This window comes from Larus michahellis, chromosome 4 (genome assembly GCF_964199755.1).
Source record: "Larus michahellis chromosome 4, bLarMic1.1, whole genome shotgun sequence".
Classification (NCBI taxonomy): domain Eukaryota; kingdom Metazoa; phylum Chordata; class Aves; order Charadriiformes; family Laridae; genus Larus; species Larus michahellis.
In genome coordinates this window covers 66,193,341-66,214,295 of record NC_133899.1, presented here as the reverse complement: position 1 = coordinate 66,214,295, position 20,955 = coordinate 66,193,341, and the positions used below count along the sequence as shown (strand labels likewise).

At 43.7% G+C, this 20,955-nt stretch overlaps 1 protein-coding gene across 4 annotated transcripts in view; it reads right to left on the bottom strand.

The window, feature by feature from the left end:
• ESRRB (estrogen related receptor beta) overlaps nt 1-20,955 on the bottom strand; it is a 158,895-nt gene that overhangs the window by 39,873 nt on the left and 98,067 nt on the right. For all 4 annotated transcript variants that reach the window (XM_074585329.1, XM_074585330.1, XM_074585328.1 and 1 more), the window contains one exon: nt 5,955-6,364. In XM_074585329.1, the coding sequence (XP_074441430.1) occupies nt 5,955-6,364 (410 nt within the window). The remainder of the gene's footprint in view (nt 1-5,954; nt 6,365-20,955) is intronic.

Sequence of the window (20,955 nt, the reverse complement as noted above, 5' to 3'; positions counted from 1 at the left end):
GTGCTAGAGCTGTGAATAATAAGCAGCACTCAGGAACTAGATCCACGGGGCACTTTACTTTCCCTGGTTATGCTTCAGAAGTTTTTGGAGAGCTCAGAACATCTGGTTTTTGGTTGTCAACTCCCATCTGAGAACTAGCAGGCACGTTTCTGAGAAGGACAGAAGGATAGGACGGTGCCTGGCTGCTGTGGGTGCTACTGTAGGGACACAAAACCTCCTTTCTGCATTTCACAGGCCCTTTGCTGATCTTGTGGATGGTAATGCTATTTTGCTCAGGAAAACGAGCAAACTCTCTCAACTGCTCCTCCCTCCTTAGCACCGTAATGACAACCAGGGAGCTCTAGAAGACTACAGATTTTGTTACAAGCCTTTTATAAATCCCTACAAGTCCTCTGAGCTGCTTAATCCACAGTTTAAGCCCCTTATTGGTGTAAGGGCATCCCAGCACAGCAGTTGTATTGCTACACCCACTGAGTTTGAAGCTTGCAAGACTCAAGCAGGGAATCCACACATGCAAGCACTTTGCCTGATACATAACCTGCCTATTCAGAAGATGACGGTAAATGTGTTTCTGCTAACTCCCCAATAACCAGTCCTCCCCAATATCACTCCTTGCAAGTCCTGTTGTATCACCTCATGGGTATGAGTTCCAAGCTCACAAAGATCAGAGAGGGAAATCTTAATTCAGATCTCTTTTGATGAGCTTTAAGCTTTTATTTTATTTTATTTTTAATTTATATTAATGCATCATTTTAGAAATAGCCTTAATTTTCACTATTTGAAAATGAAAAATATATGAAGGGTAGTCACAGCCAGGAATACGTTGAATAATAAAGGGCACATATAGCCACACAGCACTGTTATTAGTTAATATTCAGAATAGGCAAAACTATCTACCAGTTGTAACGACTGATGAACAAAAGATAATGACCATATATTTGATTGACATATAATACTCTATCTACTGAGCAAACTATTAAAAGAATTAATAGAGTAGAGTTAGATTAAGAATTTGTACCCCATAAGAAATCCAGCATTTGCCTTTGTCCTAAATTTGGATGAAAGGATTAGTTAGGATTTTCCATGGAATAGAAATTAAAAAAAAATAATAATTCAGAAACATCCAATACACATTATCTTCCATGTAACAGATTCGTTCCATTACATTCAACTAATAGGAAATTCTTGGTTTCCAATCAGATCTCTCTTAAGCCCCAACAGCAGCATACTTCAACATGCCTGAAATTCAGATTCTCACCTATCTTTGCTAGATTGCATCTTCAACAATATTCACAAAGTCAGGTGATGCCCATGGTATGTGTTTTTATGGTGGATACTTGCATCATGGAGCTAAATGCACACTGCTGCTAGAATATAACGGGGACCCAAAGCACAGCTCCCATAAAGCAATACAACGGTAGAGAAATAAGATTAAAGTTTTGCCAGACAGCCTAGCTGACCGAAAATGCTTCAAGTCAGTCCAGAATTTCTGACTCTGCCTCAAAGTGTGGGAAGTCCAGCCCTGGAGTTCAAAATAATGCGTTCAGAGTGAAAGGCCTGTAGCCCAGTGGTGCGTGCTGTCATCTCGTCTCAGGTTTTCACCTTTCCTTCCTAAGCATTGCCAGTGCTGCAAAGTGGAAATGACACACAGGTTTCTAGGCCTTGATCCTTCCCTTGGGCAATGTAACACAATATAAGAGACGTCACAGGTGTGACCCCCGCCGCCCATAACCTGTGGGACAGGTTAGGAAGTGTTGTGTGATCCTAGCTTAGTTCAGCAAAACCAACCACTCCAATTCAACTTGAAGTGAATCAATGGTTCGGATTTTCCCGACTTCTTTTTTTCTCCTATGATCAAAATTTTCCTTGGGGAAATTGGACTTGGTAAAAATTCTGCTTTTCTTTGGAAAAATTCTACTAATGGAAAACTCCCATATAGCTACAGACCTCAGAGATAACCCGCCATGTCCATGCTGGCTTTTAGCCTATCTTCTCCCCATCACTTGAAAAGCAACACCACTCATGTTGTCCAGGACAGCATGGCCTTACCTGGCTAAGGGGGCAAGTGAGTTGCAGAGCTGTCAGGCTCAAAGAAGATCTGCAGTTGGATATCCGTTTTTCCCACTGCTGTGGCAGCAGCAGGGGGAGCAGAGAGGCTATTGCAAGATCCTCCTGCCTCAAGACATGCAGGTTTTACACGAGTTAATGCAGCTAAAAAAACCCAATAGGCAGACTGGGGTCATTTGTAGCAGCGGAGGGGGGTAGTTGGAGGGGGGACTTAGAGCAAAGCTCTGCTTCATGATCAGGGCTATCTAGATAGGGCTCCAGTGGTCTAATCATCCAGGATAGATTTAGAGCCATTTTATAGCAGCATGCACACTTACTACTTAATAAAGTTACCAAATGTAGGGCCACCAGATTAAGTACTCTCATAATAGTCATTAGTTTTTAATCTTTCAATACTCAAGCAGAGAGAAGTGAAGTGGCTGGTCCAAGACCACAAAAGCCTGATGACGAATTTACATACTGCAGCTCCTGAGCACTTGGGAAATCCTGGGGTCATAGCTCCATCTCTGTAATCAAACCATTGAGACAACGCCACTCCCAGACACTAGAATCATGGCAGGTCTTTTGATACTAGCAGGGAATGCAATTGTATAGCATACACATCTGTATGCTTTCTGCACACCTTATATCGATGTTAGGCAGCCTGGATGAGTATTTTTCCTGCTTCTTCAGTTAGATGCTTAACACATCTACTGAACGTAATACAGTTGCAGGCTGAACACGTTTTGGAAATGCTTTTGCCACTCACCATCTCTTTTACGTGATCCTTAAACCCTTTTCCCCTGCATATCCAAGGCTGTGCTTGGATATCGCATGCACTGCAGCAGAGCCCTGGGAACAGTGCATTTTCTTGATTCAACCAAACTCTGCAGCCCTATTTGCTGCCTACTCCCCTGGGCTCAGCCTTCAGCTCTGTAGCTGAAATTGCTCACCCTTGGGCACAGCACACTCAACTCTCCCCCTCCTGGGAATAAAAGCATTTTTGTACCTCAGTCGCCAGCCCAAGCTGATGACAGGGTGAGAGAAATCTCTGGTTATTCCTTTTCCCCATCTGTTACATGTTAACAGGCAATCAATTAGGGAACCACAAGGAGAATATGGCTGTGTTGGGGAGAGGGGGTTGGAAAGAAGCACTCTCCCTTCTTGGGATTAAGTCAGCTGATATATCACCCAGGCTGATACAGGCTTTAGTTACTGCCACACTGCATCATTTTCTTTTAATTTTCTCTGAAAACTCTTCAAACGTTGCTAGGTCCTTTTCTCTCTCTCCAAGTTAGGTCTCTTCTGCTCTGCCACAGAGATGCTCCGGTATCGCGCCCACGAGGGGTTAGTTTTTCAGTCTCTTCCTTTGTAGGGAACCCCTAGGGCTTTGCTTCAAAATACTACCCTGTCCCTCCTTTAGCACCCGAATGTGCCAAAAAGAAACACTGGGAATGTGTCCAAGTGCTGGAGGAGGGACAGAGTTGGTGTTGACAGTCAGAAGTCCAAGTAAAAGTTCACATTCAATCACAGGAGATTCAGCAATGACAAATCACAGAAACCCTGCCAATGCCCTAGAGGTGGCCAGAGTGATTATTTCCACAGCTGGATAACAGTAGGGAGAGATATCTAGAATCTAAGAAATTAAGCTAGAAATAGTGAATTCTGCAGAGACCTGGGCCGAACTGCACCCTGTACTGCTCTGCTCACTCCAGAGTTGAACACAGAATCATAGAATTACAGGATAGTTTGGGTTGGAAGGGATCTTTAAAGGTCATCAAGTCCAACCTGCAATGAACAGGGACATCTTTAACTACATCAGGTTGCTCAGAGCCCCGCCCAGCCTGACCTCGAATGTTTCCAGGGATGGGACACGTACCGCCTCTCTGGGCAACCTGTGCCAGTGTTTCAACACCTGCATTGTAAAAAATTTCTTCCTTATATCTAGTCTAAATCCACACTCTTTTAGTTTAAAGCCATTACCCCTGATAGCAGGGGTTTGTTCCCATCTTTCCTGTAGGCTCCCTTTCAAGTACGGAAAGGCTGCAATTCAGCTCTCCCCAGAGTCTTCTCTTCTCCAGGCTGAATGACCCCAACTCTCTCAGCCTGTCCTCATAGGAGAGGTGTTCCATCACTCTGATCATGATTCTGACCCTCTTCTGGACCTGCTCCAACAAGTCCATGTCTTTCCCATGCTGAGGGCTCCAGAGGTTGATGCAGTACTCTAGGTGGGGTCTCACGAGAGCAGAGTAGAGGGGCAGAATCACTCCTTCAACCTGCTGGCCACGCTTCTTTTGATGCCACCCAGGATACAGTTGGCTTTCTGGGCTGCGAGCACCCATTGCCAGCTCACGTCCAACTTTTCATCCACCAGTACCCCCAAGTCCTTCTCAGCAGGGCTGCTCTCAATTGCTTCATCCCCCAGCCTGTGCTGATACTGGGGATTGCCTCGGCCCAGGTGCAGGACCCTGCACTTGGCCTTGTTGAACCTCATGAGGTTCATACAGGTTCACTTCTTGAGCCTGTCCGGGTCCCTCTGGATGGCACCCTGTCCCTCAGGAGCATCAAGCGCACCATTCAGCTTCATGTCATCTGCAAACTTGCTGAGGGTGCACTCAATCCTACTGCCTATGTCATTGACATCGTCAATTGACAACACGTCATTGACGTTGTCATTGACAACATCCCCAGTGACAGAGTGTAATCAGGCCTATTCAGTGAACAAAAATAAGTGCACTCCCCACATGCACATTTCTTTCATTTCACAGGAGACAAGGAAGTGTTGCTGTGGTGGATCGACCCCAGCCAACAGCCAAGTACATGCAGAGCTGCTTGCTCACTGGACGTCTGTCCCCACCATGGTTGGGTAAACTCAATACACTTTCCACTGGCAGGTGAATGATTCTGTCCTTTTTCCAGTTAGAGAGTGCAGGAAATAAAGGGAGTATCTGTATGTCCAGGCATGTTTGCTTACACAGGGCCTGCTTGCGTTAAGTACACCCAAGCTTCCATGGATGTTGGAGTTTGCCTGGATGCACTTCCACTTCTGGCTATATTGTTGTACCCGTGTGTGTGTGTATATCTGTAGCATACCTTTGGCAGTCAGGACACAGCCATACATCTCATATGTGAATCGTACGTGCAGGAGCATGCACTGCATTTCATCTACACATACATGCACTGGTTTTCAAAATCACCTGAGGAATTTCTCATCCTTAGTAAGACTGACAAAAACTGGGTATCTCTATCTCCTCAGTGCCTAAATTCTTTATATGCAAAGAAGCTGCATCTTAAGGAAAAGGGTTGGTGGAGCTGAAAAAGTAGGAACACAGGATTGACTCTCATCCAAGTGCCCTGTCCATCCTTGTGGTGAGGTTTGTATGGAGTCCATGGCCACAAATTAAGACTGGCAGGACAGAGTGAGAACCTTTCTACTCCTGTGATGCTGGAGCTTTCGCCTCAAGGTGCAGACATCTCTAAAGAGATGCCATCTCTAGGCAGGGGAATCCACTCTTTAAATGGGCCTTAAAACCACCTTTAGAGTGCAAAGCATTCCCTTTCCAGGCCTCAGTCTACGAGCAGCCACATTATCAGGTCATCAGTACCACTAGCAGAGGCAGGAAGATCCACTAGGCCAGATAACCAGATCTGGTAGCCAGCTAGGCTAGGAACTTGGCAAAGGTTCCTACCACTGCAAAGCCTAACTTTACGTCTAGGTTGATTTGGAAGGACCAGAGCCAGGCAGAAGGATGAGGCATACAAAAGAATGGAGGGTTAGATGCATTACGTTCACCCTCTCTTGTCCCCTTCTTATGACATGTAAACACTGCAGCCTCAGCAATATCTGGGGCTGCCTCCATTTTTTGCTATGGAGTTAATGTCTCAGTTTCCCTCCTTTCCCACCATACCTTGAATAGTCCTCTTGAAGAAGGCTTTGCACGCCTCACAGGAAGCCACGCCGTAGTGGTATCCAGAAGCAATGTCCCCACACACCAGGCACAGCCGCTTGGGGATTGCATTGAGCATGTACTCGCACTTGGTGGGTGAGTCCTCCATGATGGTGCTGGCGCAGTCGTCGTAACGCTTACGGCAGGACCCACCGCCAATCCCTGTACCATTGAACATGGGTGGTGAGTCTAGGCCATTGGGGTGGCCACCCATAGCGATGCCGTAGCCGCCGCTAGCATCGGAGGAGCCGCTCGGGCTGTGGTGGCTGATGGCGTCGATGCCAGAGGATGGGCTGGAGGGCTCGGTCTTGATGAAGGACCCACAGCTGGAGGAGAGGTGCCGCTCCTCCGTGGCCATTCTGCCGAGCAGCCTGCAGGAAGAGAGCAAAGGCACTCAGCGGCCTCCTGACCAAACCCAGCTCCAGGTTCCTTCCTTTTCCCACCTCAGTCCAACTCCAGTTGGCTCAGAGAGTTCAACCCCCCCCTCACCCAGGTACTTCTCCTTCAGGAATATCAGCACAACTCACTAAAAACCGCTTGCCTACTCTCCACAAACTCACACTAGAATAAAGTCAAGGCTATTCATGTAGATCACAATTTCAGGCTGTTCACAGGCTGCGGTGCTGGGAAGGGGCATCAGTGCTGGTGAGGCACAATCTACCCAGAGCACAATCTACCCCTGGGACAGCAGAAAGAAATGAGCCTGTCTGTGGCAGGTCATCTGAAAAAGATGCTTGGTTATTTCAGGATGCACTGCCCAGGCTCTAAGCAAAAAGTTCACTAGCAGACTCTGCAGGAAGGACCTGCTCAGATTTTCTCTTGTAATACAGAAGTCTTTGATTAATTTTCATGTTGGATTCCCTCCCCCTCGCTTCATTATCATCTCTAAAAGGGGAGCTTAGAAACTGAAGGAAAATCATCTGATCAAAAGTTTCCTCCAGCTTAAGCTTAAATCTTAATTTTTCTTCTATTTACTAGTATAAGGCTTTTGCACAGAGACACTTTTCTTAAATTCCGACTTCTTAGAGAAAGGAATATGCTTTTAAGTATAAGGAAAGGACTGCATCTTTACAAAATTTGCAAGAAGTTCTTATTTATTGTAGTCACAGATAGTCTTACTCCTTATATAAATGTTCACACTTTTTTTAGAACACTGTTAATTTTTATGGTATCTTATGGCAATGAGTTACAGCAATTACTTGTGCAGTGTGTGAACAAACAAAAAAATCCCACTTTTATTTGCCCATGCTATTTTTGCAGCCTTTCAGGCTCCCTGAACATCTCCTGACTCTCCTTCTCAGGAAATGTACTTTTGCCATGTTCTCCTCATTCAGCTCTTCATTATCTATATAATTGTTCTTCACGCAGAAGTTTTTGCAGACCTCTTATCTGCTTCATCATCCATCTCCGAACTTCCTCTAGTCTGGCTATTTCTGTTCAGTCCAGAACAGAGTTCAATGAGCCAGCTCCTGAGCAGCATGAAACTGGCACTGCTCCATCACTTCTCCAGCTGAAGGTCTGGACAGTAGTCAAGACAAAGGCACGCCATCAATTACCTACTGACGTTACCATATTTTCAATGTTATTTTCAGCCTATCTATTATATAACCCCTTACATTGTCTGCTTTTTTTCTCTTCAAATTAAAATCTAAATTGTTACCATTTCTTCAACAGAGAATATCACCAAGTTGCTTACTGCAATCCTCAGATCTTTTCCTGAGTTGCTACAGTTAATTTAAAATCCATTAAAATGTACGAAAAATCAAATTAATGCCTTCTGGTGTGCAATGTTTTGCAATAGTCAACAGTGTATTTCATCTACCACTGTGCTGTCCACGCACCCAGCTTTATTAGGATCCTCTGGAGTTCTTCAGGCTTCCTTGATAATTTGATGTCCTCTGCAGAGTCTCATTGTTCACCCACTTCCCAGATCATTAACACGTGGATCAAACACCACAACACTGATCTTTGTGGGTGATTCGTGTTAACCTTTATCATGCTGAAAATTGACTTCTCTTTCTTTTCTGGGTAGGATATGTCTACCCTTTCTTTTCTGTCTCAGACACTTTTTAATTGATAATGGTATTAACCTGAGAGGTTAAATTTTCCCTTTAGCAAGATAATTTGTCAAAGGCTTTTAAGAAAACCTAAATACATGCATTTTCCTGATGAAATGTCCAAAGAATTCTGACTGAGTGGGGATACTTGACTTTTCTTCTTGGAAGCTCTGCTGGTTTAAAGTTACCATACCATGGTCATGTGGGTTATTTCCATTTCTATTTCAGTTTCAGCCTATTTACCTGGTATTTGTGGCAACTCTTTCTGCCAAGTGGTCACACCCGTCAGGGGACAGGACAAAACATTCTGTGTTACAGCAAGGCTGGACTGCACGTGTATATATATCCCATCTGTTGATATGATTGTACGTTTGATATGCAGCAACTTCACAGTCCTGCATTCTTATGATCTCGTTTGACCCTAGTATCTCTTAATTTTCCCTTCTCTGTTTCATCCTCAATGTTTGACCTCATGTCCTATCTCTGGGATCGATCAGCCAAGTTTGTTATTTGGCAAGACTGTTGACCTTGAGAGTATGGGCAGGCATCTCACGTTCCTCAGCTGCTTTGCCTGGTGTTACTTGAGAGGAATCCAGAGTTTGGTCCCTCTCAGACAGCGTGATGAGTTGATGAATGCCTGTGCTTTGCCCAGAGGGTCACACTGGACTAGAGGCCATGAAGCAGTTACAGGAATAATTGCTGCAGGTGCATTCATCTTTAATCCCGCAGGGCACCTAGACAGATTGTAGATCTCCTGGTGTAATGCCAGATGACTGTGTGGAGGAAGATGAAGCTTTGCTAGCTGAGACCAGATCTTAGCATCTCACAGCAAAGCTGAAAGCTGCTGTGCTGGTCAGATTCTGGAACGTTTCCCTACCTGAGAAGTGCATTCGTAGTAAAAACCTGAAAATCACTGGGCACAATAACGTGAGATTAGGGTCAAAATGGAAGGCAAAACCACCATAAAACTGTTCTGCACTGAGGAACTCCTCAGTAAAAGGAGCTGGAGTTGTAATGTTAAGGGCAGACAGAGGACAAGAATATGAAAAAGGCACAACAAGAAGGTGAGCTGTACTGTCAGATTCAGTCAGTGGAGTTCAAACCCCAGCTTCTGTGTCTTAAAAAGCTCCAAATTCAGAAGACCTCAAGAGGACCCACTGAGGTATTTCCCTCCACTGGATATAAAAATAAAAAAAAAAAAAAGAAAAAAAAAAGAGGGGAGATCGGTCTCCTAGGACCAGCTCACTTCTCAACTCACAACCTCGATTAAGGAGCCTTTCTCCCCAAGGCAGGCAAACAGTGACTGTCTGATGGCAAATCAAGGATAGCACACCACACCACACACCCCCCCCCCCCCCCATACTTACAGCTGAGGATGTCCCTGTTCCCTTCCAGGAGACAGTAATACATAGCAAGTTCTGGTTAGATGTGAAGGCATGCTTTAGGGGCAAAATTCCTTAACACCAAGACAGACCAAAGATCATAGCTAAGGTGACTCCAGCCATTCCAGAGCTTGTGTTTTTCTTTTCTGGCCTCTGGAACAACTTGCATACTTGATTATTGCTGCGCAGACACACTGAGTTAAGCCTCACCAGCTCTGACTTTCTGCAAGTCTCAGGGAGATCCTGTGGTGATTTTTAAACGGACTCAGAGTGTCCGCTGGCAATGAAATACAACATCTTGAACTTCAAGAACAACAGCTTTTTGCAAAGAGTTCAAAGTGATGAACAGCCATTTTGTTCAGCTCTGGTTACCTTAATAGGAATGCAAAAGGAGAGAGACTTGATCCAACTCTCCTCCGTGCTGGCACAGGAAACTCCGTTACTATTTCTGTGTCCATGTAACAGGCTTAGAGGTTCTAAACATTTCGTTCTTTTCACCTTTCCTCATCATAGGTCATTCCAGCTAATCCCTTTAGCATCTTTGTGGCCCTTCTCTGGATTTGTTCCAACTTGCCTGGGTCTCTCTTGCAGCAAGGTGCCCCAAATCACACAGTGCGATGCCACAGCATTACCGAGGAGAGTCGCTCTGGAAAGCACACAGCCAGGCAGACATATGGACCAACTGAGCAGTACCTTTGCCTGCCATCAGGTTGCACATCAGCTCACATCATTTGACAGCCACTGTCTCACTGGGACCTCTCTGAATATAAGCTGCTTTTGCCGCTGTGCTCTGCACAACATGAAATTTGGAGATTCTCCTTGTTCAAAGTAGATCCAGTATCATCCTTAAACCACACACTGCTAATTGCCACTTGTTTTACCAAAGCCTGTTAATAATGCTCTTCTTTTTTCAGCCTAGCTCTTCTTTTTTCTACTCTGATTTTTTTTTTTTTTGGATCTTTCAGTTGTATCAACTGTAAATTTGAGAGCTACTCCTTTTACATTTTCCTCCAGGTCACTAATGAATATTTAAAACCAAAACACTGCCATTTTGGACACCACCTTCGCAGAAGGATAAAGAATATCTCTAACCCTTCTGTTTACACTCTGTCAGCTAATCCATGATGCATTTCACAGGATTTGTATCAAAACCAATTTGATCTAATTTGCCTAATAAGATCTTGCACAGCTTTGTGTCAAAAGCCCATGCATGGTCCAGAGACAGTCTATCCACTGCATTCCTTTTTCCCACTAATTATCTAATTGTATCAAGAAAGGTTATTGTCTGCTGTACTCCTGTTTCATAAACCCACTGCTGTTTATCATTAACGCTGTTGTTAGCCTTTATGTGCCTGTAACTGCCCTCAGACAAGCATGCTCCGATCTCAGTGATTCTGGATGTAAACATGCAGGTTTAGACCAAGTCAAGACTGTGCTTTAGGTTTTTATCCATTAGCGTTATCTCCCTGGGGCAGTGATGTTGGGTTAATGTTACAAGATTCTCCAATTCTTCTCCAGCCTTTCATCTTTTGCTATTTGTCTATAATGGCTGGACTGCTTATGACTTTAGCGCTCTCTTGAGAACAACAGTAATAATAAGAGAGGGAAAGAATGCTAGATGGACAGAACCAGAAAGTGACAAAAGCTTAGTCTTATAAAATTAAGGCAGTAAATATTGTCCCCAGTTTGTTTTTTTTTTCTTTTAACTTCAAGGATTGTAAGTTTGGGATCCATGCAGATAAGGCTGTTTTATTGCACATCCTTTGAGGTTATTTTTGATAGAAATAGTAATTTGTAGCTATGTTCATCTCTTTAACCCCACTTCAGGATATGAAAATTACAGGAATTCAGTGCTCCTTATCTACAAGCCTTCACCTGACTCAAGAGAAAACACTCACACCTGCTTAGAAAGACAGCCAGAACAATATCTGGCTTTGTAACAGAAGGTAACTTTTCCCCACCGTAATTCTCTATCGGATAAATGTATCCACAATTCAGTAACTTAATTCCATCTGAGCATCTAAGTGCTGAAGCAAACCCAAATATTTGACCCTGTACCTTCTCCATTCAGCACTCCCTATCCCAGACTGGATCAAGGAAAGTTTAGAGGCAACACTGCTGAGCTTCTCTAGTGGCTGGTCCTCATTACATGATCTTCACTAGGAAAGGTAAGGGTAACTCAGTGTTATACTCCAGTTTCCTGGAGGAAGGTAAGGAATGGGCATCAGAAGTTCTGCCGTGTAGGCTAGTCCCTTCACCAGTATTTTCTGATAAAATCACACTCACCAACCCAACATGTTGGAGACTTTCAACAGTAGGACTGAAATTGTCATTAAAATTAATGCTGAAATATAGCTGTAGGACTAGTATCAGCTGAGGGAAAGTGAGAGACAGAGAACACTCAGGCCCTCCTCAGGCAAAACCTTCTCTATTCTGGGCACAAGGAGCAATGTAAAAGGTCAAAAGTGGGCTTTTTTGGGTGGTTCTTACAACTGGATGTGGATTCCAGATAGAATAAAATCTTGATTTTTTTAAAGTCCTCTAAGATCTACCATAAAATTGAAAAACCCTGCAGGCAAGATGCCTGTACAGCTTGTAAATTCCAGGTGCCCTGTGGCTGTGCTTGTGGAACTGCACTTCAGCCCTGAAGCCCACAAACAGGGAGTCCTCACAGTAGACTCAGGCTTTACCGACAAAACCTGAGAAGACTGCCATTATAAAGCTGCTCACTTCAGGCCCAGCTTGTGACAAAAGCACACTTTGGATTGCACAGACATTTTTAAACCAACCATGAAAGACCAAAGAAGTTTTAATCTGCAGAAACACCAATGATTTAAACAGAGATAAAACATCCAACCTCTTCCCCAGTACAGGCCTATTTTTGCTATCAGTATTTGTTAGCCCAGATGACATAAACCTGTACTGCACGTGTAAATGAGATGTGCATATCATGCCATGATGCCATTTGGCCAACACAGACTTTGTGTCCTTTGTGGGCCACATGAGAGAGCTTTGCAACCCACAGCTGGCTGACAAACAATATAGACCAGCTTCTCAAACGCTGGCCGCAACTCCAGTAACAAGCCAAATTTTGTCAGGTGGGTTTTTTTTTAGATACAGGAGACAGAAATAAATAATGTTTTCCAAGTGGCGGGCTAGATGTGACAGCTGCAATAACAGCCAGTGTAATTTTAGGTCACATATGCAAAGAGTTAATGTCACGGAGCTGAGATGGCCACACGTGTTGGGTGACCTGCTCTTACCATGGACAGCTCACACACGTGCTCCCAACCCCTACCTCTCTGCTTTGAGGACACCCACCATGGGGCTAGGGAGGCAAGGGGTCGGCACACCCACTGGTTTCTCCTGCTCTTCTACTCCGTTTGGACTTCAGATGAGAGAGAGACATCACCTAGACACTCCTTGCTTTTACTGACAGCTCTACTCCACGCAACGGCCCAAGAATAACGGGATCTGCCAATGCGTCACTTTACTCCTCTACAGTGGATAACTGTGGATAACTCGGCCATTCCAGCCACAGTCCAGGAAACTTTTCTGGGATTATTCTATCATACAGGGACATGTCTTGTCCCCAGGGCAAACTTCATTTCTCTCTGGGGGTATGCAAGAACTTGGGTAGTAAATGTATGATGGGCATGATCATAACTACAAATTGCCAAGTTACCAGTGCATAGGCTTTAGAGGTTTTTTGTTTAAATGACAGTATTTTGCATTGCTCTAAAGGACAAGAGAGTAAGAACCTCAGATCAATCTAAATATTTTTCTCTGGAGTGCAGATATGATTTCTAAGCATTCTGCCATGTTTGCTAGTGGCAGCTCCCTTTGGCTTGTGTGGGTTACACTTCTATTCTGTAGAGTATGGCAAGCCTCAGACGGCTTGTTTGCAAGGCATTTGTCCATAATACCCCCCCACAAATACTACATACTTGTCTTTGGAACAAACATAAACCATAGTTTAGCAAAAGGCTGATGAACTTGCTCTCTAATTTGGAGTAGAAAGCATTGTGTGACTTCTTTTCCATAGCATGAATACCAAGCTGTAGTTCACAAACCTGGACTGCCAGGTTGTAACAAGGTCCAACTGTCAGCATTTCATGCTAAGAGAGCTACACCATCCTAATTCCAATTACAACTATTTTCTGTTGCCTTTGTCTTTGCTGGGCATCTGGACCTGGCGTATTTTGTAAAAAAGCATCACACTTGGCCTGCCTGTCACCCTTGCTCTGAAGAGAGATATAGATTATTTTATATTTGTTTTATAATTTCACAGTGGGTCAGGGGAATAACTTTTGAGTGAGGAGGCTGAAGAAGCTAAAATGAAAAAGTGTAAGAAAGCCAGCAAAGTCCCACAGCTTCACAACTGAAAAAGCCTATCTAGATACCAGCCTCCAGGGATCACGTCCCCTGGTATTCCTAAAGAGAACTGGGTTGTGTGAGATCTACTGAAGTGCGTCACTAGATGAGACCAGTTCTGCCATGTAGACTGGAGGAACATATTCCTTGTGCAGCAGGGGAGATGGAGGCCCAAGCTAGGCTCTTCTGCAAGCCAAGGAGATGAAGACAGCAAGTGCTCATATTCTGGCTCTTACACAAATAGTATTTGCTTGTCTAATGCCCAGGAGACATTTTATCCGTTTGACCCATTGCATAACCAGAGCCCAGTTACATATCGGTAGATCTTCTCTAGCTCAAATTGGCTCACGCTGATGAAAGCTGCTGCAGCAAACTGTCTGGAGGCTGCTTAATACATAAAAAAGGCTTCTCATGGGCAGAAGACATTATGGTTTTTCTACTAGCCTTCATCCCTCTCCCCATTCTTGTAATTTCTCTCTACCCTTAGGATGACACTGTTGTTAGTAAATGGTAAGAAGTATTACACAGATGAAGTGACAATTAATCTGGAGGTGTGACATATATTATCGGTTCACTCTCTTATTAACGCATTGCCTTTTGAAGGTACCTTGCCCTCTTCATGTACTAATGGTACTCCCTACAGAGTGAATTGCTTCAGCGCTTGAGCTAATGCTTCTTGCTTATACTTAACATGTTGATATCACAGCAAAACAAGGACCAGGATTGACTTGCTGTTCACTGTGTATCCAAATTCTACCAGCACCCTTTTCCCCCCATGTTATCATTCTGTGTTTCACATTTCCACTTCTTCCCCCACTATTTCTACATCTCGCAGACTGCTCACACCAGTTCAACAATTTTGCTTGCATACAGCAAAGCTGCAACTCAATCCCTGTTGAAATGCTCACCTAGACCTTCATTTCTTCTTGAATGTCTTTCTTTATACTCTGCCTATCTAGGGCACTTATAATCTATATCTCTCTTCAGTGTCCTTCAGACACTTGTGAATGAGACCCATACAACAACGTATTCAGTAAAACACACTTCCAACACTTGTATGTCATAATTTTGCTTCCACCTTTTCAGCTGGGCAAGGAAAGGAAAACCTCCAGCACTGCCATTCATATCACATTTATTTTTGCATCCCAGCCTGATCCCTCGTCTCATCTCACATAGACCTTTTCTTTCACTCAGTACCCCCTTAGCATTTCTGAGAGAAAATTGCCACCAGTGCAAATTCTTCAGCCTGCACTTCCTTGCATTTCAAGATATCCATTGAATGCACCCCTCCCTTCAACCTTGCCTGCAATTCATAATGAACAATGGCAGGAAAAAAAGACAGACCCAGAGGTATTGCTTAATTCCTCTAGGTGTTTGAGGAAGGAGTTAGGATGGGAGAAACTTACATATCAAGGACATCATCCTAGAAACAAACGTGAAAAGAGACTTAAGAATTAACATTTCTTTATGAATACTAGTTTATTGAAAGGGGACTCTAGGTTTATTCAGATGAAATATGAACTTGCGTGTTTCTCCAACCTGGATGCATTTGGGAATTCTCCAAGATGGACCTGCTATTTTTTTTTTGAGCGTTTCTGTTTCTTACACTTCAAAACTTACAGTTGTAGTGGGACTCTGCCTCTTTCTCCCACCCTTGCCAACACAATCCAGACAGAGTAGAAGGGCTTTGCCTAGATTCCACTTGTAGCTCTCAAAGAAATCTATAATTAAGTGCCTCATCATTAGAAACATTACTCAAAATCAGACAGATCCTGAAAAAGTGACTGAAATTAGTTCCACATAAATTACAGCATGGAAAATAACAATGGGCAATTAGGGCTTTTCAGTTTGAAATCTTTTTTATCCCTGACTCTCTGGAAAGCATTTCTAAGATGATACAGTAGCAAAGCAAGATAACAGTGTGAGAGCAAACACTGGATCTGATATAGGGTAGATGTCCCAGAACCACTAGAAAAGTGTGGAAGTGGGAGTGAATTGGGCTGTCAGTGGGGATGGAGGTACAAGAGCAGAACTGCATGGGGTCAAGGACAGACAAGAAACCTGTGCTACACAGTGAGGCTGAGATACAGCACTTGAACAAGCAGAGAAAGGGAGTGCATGAGAGAGGTAAGTATAGACCAGGCTCCTCTCAAGCTGATGAGCACCACAGGTTTGAGAATAGGTGATACATGGAAACACCCAGTTTCCTTCTGCCCACCGTAGACTGCTGTAACATACAGGATTATCTTTAGCTACCTATTTAAGATAACCTCAAGGTTCAGTTTTGCTGAGTCTTTAAAACCCTACCTTTGGTAGGTATTTAGCAGATCTCTTACCACACAGTGCATGTATTAAGTAGCCCGTTGTAGCTGACCCAAATTCCAGCTTCAAACCCTAATGACTTGTTCTAAATCCACTTCATTCATCCATCTTCCAGACTGTTTGTCCCCATTTCCTTTGACTGACAAAGTAGATTCCAGTCCACTCAAGCCGAGCCCTACCTGAGGCCCCATGGTGTCCTGCTTTCTTACTTGCCTAAACCAAGAGATAAGGAGGGGACCATGGCCAACAAACACTCTTTAGACAGAAAACTGTGTAACAGAACAAGCACATCATTTTCCTCAACACTCTGTGTAACTTGCACATTCTCTAGAATACAACCCACCACAAACAAATTTTAAAGAAAAATACTTTTAAATTGCCTCCATTTTCCTCCCAAGTTGGCATCACTTTTTGAAAATTTAACTAAATGTGATTATAAAAAACCTCACAAAAATATTTCTTTCTGTCATGGTGAATAGATTATCTTCTTATCCCAGGATAAGACGTTTTCACTTTTCCCTGTTATTATTTTGGGACATGAGAAAAAAGCAAAACACAAACTTGCAAGATCTTCAACCTCAGAAGCCAACAGACAGACACAGCAAAGCAGAGAGGCAGTCAGGCACTCACAAAGAAGATATACAGCTGCTTCTACACTTTCATATAGTACCTTCCTGAGATAGGCCTAAAAGTTACATATTATTCTGTAGGGCATCTGTGTATAGCGGGTATGCATACGTATAATAAATTTATTGTGCAAATACACACAAATTCCTTCCTCACACACACCCTCCCACATCTCTCCTTTCCTCATTATGTGGATGCACCTAGATACCATTCCAGCAGCGTTGCTACAGAAGCCAAACTATGACTTCATATTTCCAGACCATCACCGTGAGCGTTCAGACCTTTATAGCAAACATAATGCACTAAAGCAAACACAAACAATCAAAAAAACACTGATTAACTGAGCTACATCATCAGCAGTTTGCACCTTCAGTCACAGCCGTGTCTACCAGAGCATGAGAAGGAGAAGACCTAAATGGTTTTACATACGTCTGCACTCTGTCTGATCTTGTATTTAGGAACTGTTTGTTCTGTGTCCAGAGGTCTGGAACTCTTCGCAGATGCTACTAGGAGGGGGGCTGCCCTCTTCAAAGAAGGGACCCCAAAAGAAGCAAGTTTCAACAACCGACAGCCCAGTGTGACCCAGCCCAGCCCAGCCCAGCCCAGCCCACCCTGCCGACATGTTCTCCCCGCTGTGCTTGTTCCCTTTGCCCTTGGAATGCCATCACTTATTATCACGCTGACTTCTCCAGATGGGGCATTTTGGCTATTGATCTGATAAATAAACAGCCTGCTCGCTCGATCAAAATGTTATTTTGCATTTCAATTACTGTTCACTAATGCAACCTTCATCCCGCCAAGAGTGCTGCTGGCAATGACACTCGACCTGGCACAGGCGTTTGCAAGCAAATTCGGCAGCGCCTGCTGCAAGCACCTAACGGGATTACCAACCTCCATTAGGTGCATAGAAAGAGAAGGAGATGGACAGACAGTACTGGGCTGAAGGGGAACAGAAGTGTGCAGAACAGAAGGTGTGAGCAACCTGGACAAGGGGTAGGAATAGGCAGAAGCCCAAATCCATTTACAAAACAGCTTTGCCAAATATTTTGACAGTGGGAGGTCTTGGAAGCTAGAGACATTCAGACCAGTGGACAACCCAGGCAGCTCATAGCAGACAGACTGAGCTCACTGTATGTGAGCCATACAAGAGTTCAGAGCAATGGGAAATGGAAATCAATGTCTGATGACAAGCCAGCAGTGAGCATTGCAAATCCATCAGGGCAAACAGGGTCATTTCTAAAGCAGATTCTGCAGCCTAGCTCCACCGGGGTTCAGTAGGGGTCCAGTAGAGCTGGATGCAGAATGCTGTGTGTAAACGTGCAGGGAGGAAACCCTCTTAGTCCTTGATGGATTCTTCAGTATAGCAGGAAATGTGACTGCCTTTGGAGAATCTGGTGGTGGTACAGCAAGAAAGGCGCATCCAGAGGTGTTGGTATGAGGTGGATCTTTTGCAGGTGTTGGTCTCTATTGATTCAGCACTCTGTTTACATCAGGGAATCTTTTCCCAAATCTGCTAACTGGTTTCACTCAAACCCTGTCTACAATGGGAAACATGGCACAAATAGCAAGTCTGTGGGTGGCTACATGCAGTGAGGTCAGGCATGACTAAATGGTTATGAGACAGCTTCTAGTCCCAAGCTCTTCTGGTCAACTGATGTACTTCACCAGGTGGCTGGTTTTGCACCAGACTCCTACTGCACAACGCAGAATGCACCTCGGCCCCTTTTCTTTTTCCTACCTAAATTCCTAAATGAAATGTAACATGTATCACAAAATGACACAACCATTTACCAACGCATGCAAATGCTGGTCAGTGCTTTCACCACTCCCTGCATAGTGTGTCTGTGGGAGGGTGTTGGACTTAGCTCCCAAGTGACGAGGTAATATAAATAGTCAAGAAAATGCATTTACCTCAATTTCCAGAGACCTTTTGTCAAAGATCTTTTGCCAAACCTGGACGAATTTCTCCTGTTTCATTACCAGTCATGATCCAGACTGAAACTGCCAGTCATCCATGAGTTAAAAATAAACAAACCCGTGTAACACCCTGACATTATATAAATGAAATGCTAAGTATAACACACTGAATAAGATCAATGTGATGCATAAAGACAGGATCTATAACTCCACAGACTCACACTTCAGCTGCTCTGTGTGCCCAGACTCCCAGTTCCCTCTGCCCTTGGCAAACTAAGCCTGTGTCCCACACCCATTTCTCTCTGGCCAGGTCTGTGCTGTAGACCTTGCTCTCCCAGATCTGTCTCTGTCCCCATCCTTTCTCCGAGTCCACTCTCGGGAGCAGAGTGTCTGGGAACCATTCTATACCTAGATCGCATCTCTCCCCAACCACTAGCACGCGTGCTCCAATGACAGCCTTAAGATCAATATACATGTTATGACTCCTAGTCACTAGCTCTGTGCTTATCACATGGGGCACTGAAATACAGCATACTGAGCCCTTAAAATGCACCCAAAATATCTCAAAGTCTAATTGCAGCCTCAATACTAATCTTCTCGTGGATTTCACCAAGTCATTGCTGCTCTGGAAGACACTGTTTCCCCAACTGAGAAGCAGGAATATAGTCCTGAATGACCTACCTCTCAGGAACATCATGAGAGTTAATCAGCAACTATGATTGAACAAATGGAGCGTGCAGACGAGTGTGCTAAACAGGATGATGGACAGATAAGACCTGTGCTCACAAGATGGCCTCCGCCCCAGATTATCAGCAGAATTTGAACCTCTTTCTTCAGCACTGCATCTTAGAGATTTGTCTAAGTAGTGTGAGTAGTTAGTGTTTTCCTGCATGCAAGCTAGACAGAAGAATAAAACATTGGCCTCTCAAACCTGTCTGTATCATACAGACCAATTCTGACCTCCTCCTACATCCGACCGTACTTTAAGCACAGTCCCCGGTGACCCTGTCTACAAAATAACCTTATCTCTAATGCTGCCTAATCCTATCTCCATCTTCCTAGGTGCTATTTCACATCCCAGCTGCCTCCTGACCACACCACCATACAACCCATTTTTCCATTCTCCTTCGCAGTTACACTTCAATACAAGTTTTTCATCAAAAATTAATTTTGTTAAAAAATGCTATTCTGTTTCATTACAGAACTAGGTCAATTTTGGCAATGTTCTGTACTGTAAGATTTCCAAAACAACTCTAAAGAAAATGAGACGTTTAATTTTGCTTTGTTCCTAGCACTTTGTTTAGCCTGTCATGTGCTGCTTCATGTTCTTTGACTGACCAAGAGTGCATTGTTTCAAGAACATAATGAAAAAAAATATTGGAAGCTTTCTCAAAATAAACTTTATTGGAATTTCCACTCTCCTTAAAATTTCAGATTTCAGCCAGATTTGGGAGGAACTAACATTTTGAAACATAAAATATTCTAAGAAACAAGATTCTAATTTTCATGCAGCTTCACTCCCTATATCTTCCACACAGCCCTCTGCTTGCACTTCACTCAGCAGGTCTCTTTTCTCTATTTACATACATTCAGAAATGTGTATGTTCTAATGTACACAGAAATGTTTTGACACTTCATGCTATCTTCTATAGCCAAGCAGCATAGAGAGACAGATATTGGCAAATAAACTACATGTATATCATCTGAAAAGCTGGAACTCTACATAAAAGTTCTGGAAATTCAAGAGTACCATGGAAGCTGTGCTATCAACTCATATGAAATGGTCATTCTGTATTACTCAGTCCTTTTACATGGTAGGGATGAACCATGTGTCAAGGAGCATCCTGCAGCCAAAAATCAATCCCTCTGTTTTGAAAGGTGAGTGCTGCTGCAGAAACCCAGCTCTGCTTTTCCATCTGGTGCCATTTAAGCTTTAATGGCACTGGAGCTTTAAGCTTTACCCCATTCCTTCTGCATCACAATGAAATCACTGCTGGCATGTGATCAGAAGCCTCTGAAACCTTGGCTCCCTATCAACTTACAAAAATTGACCTGGACATTTTATCCACATTAATGAGAGCTTGAATGAAACTTCTTTCTCATTCACTCATGGCAAGGAGCACCTTAGCACCATGAGTGCCTTAGCACCTCTGTGAGCCACAAAACAATACTTCATTTTACGACCTACTGAGGAAAAATTGTTGGAATTGAGTATAAATATCTCACCTGCTACCTGAACCCTACCCAGCATTTTGTAGCTCCAGTGGAAATAAATCACGAGTA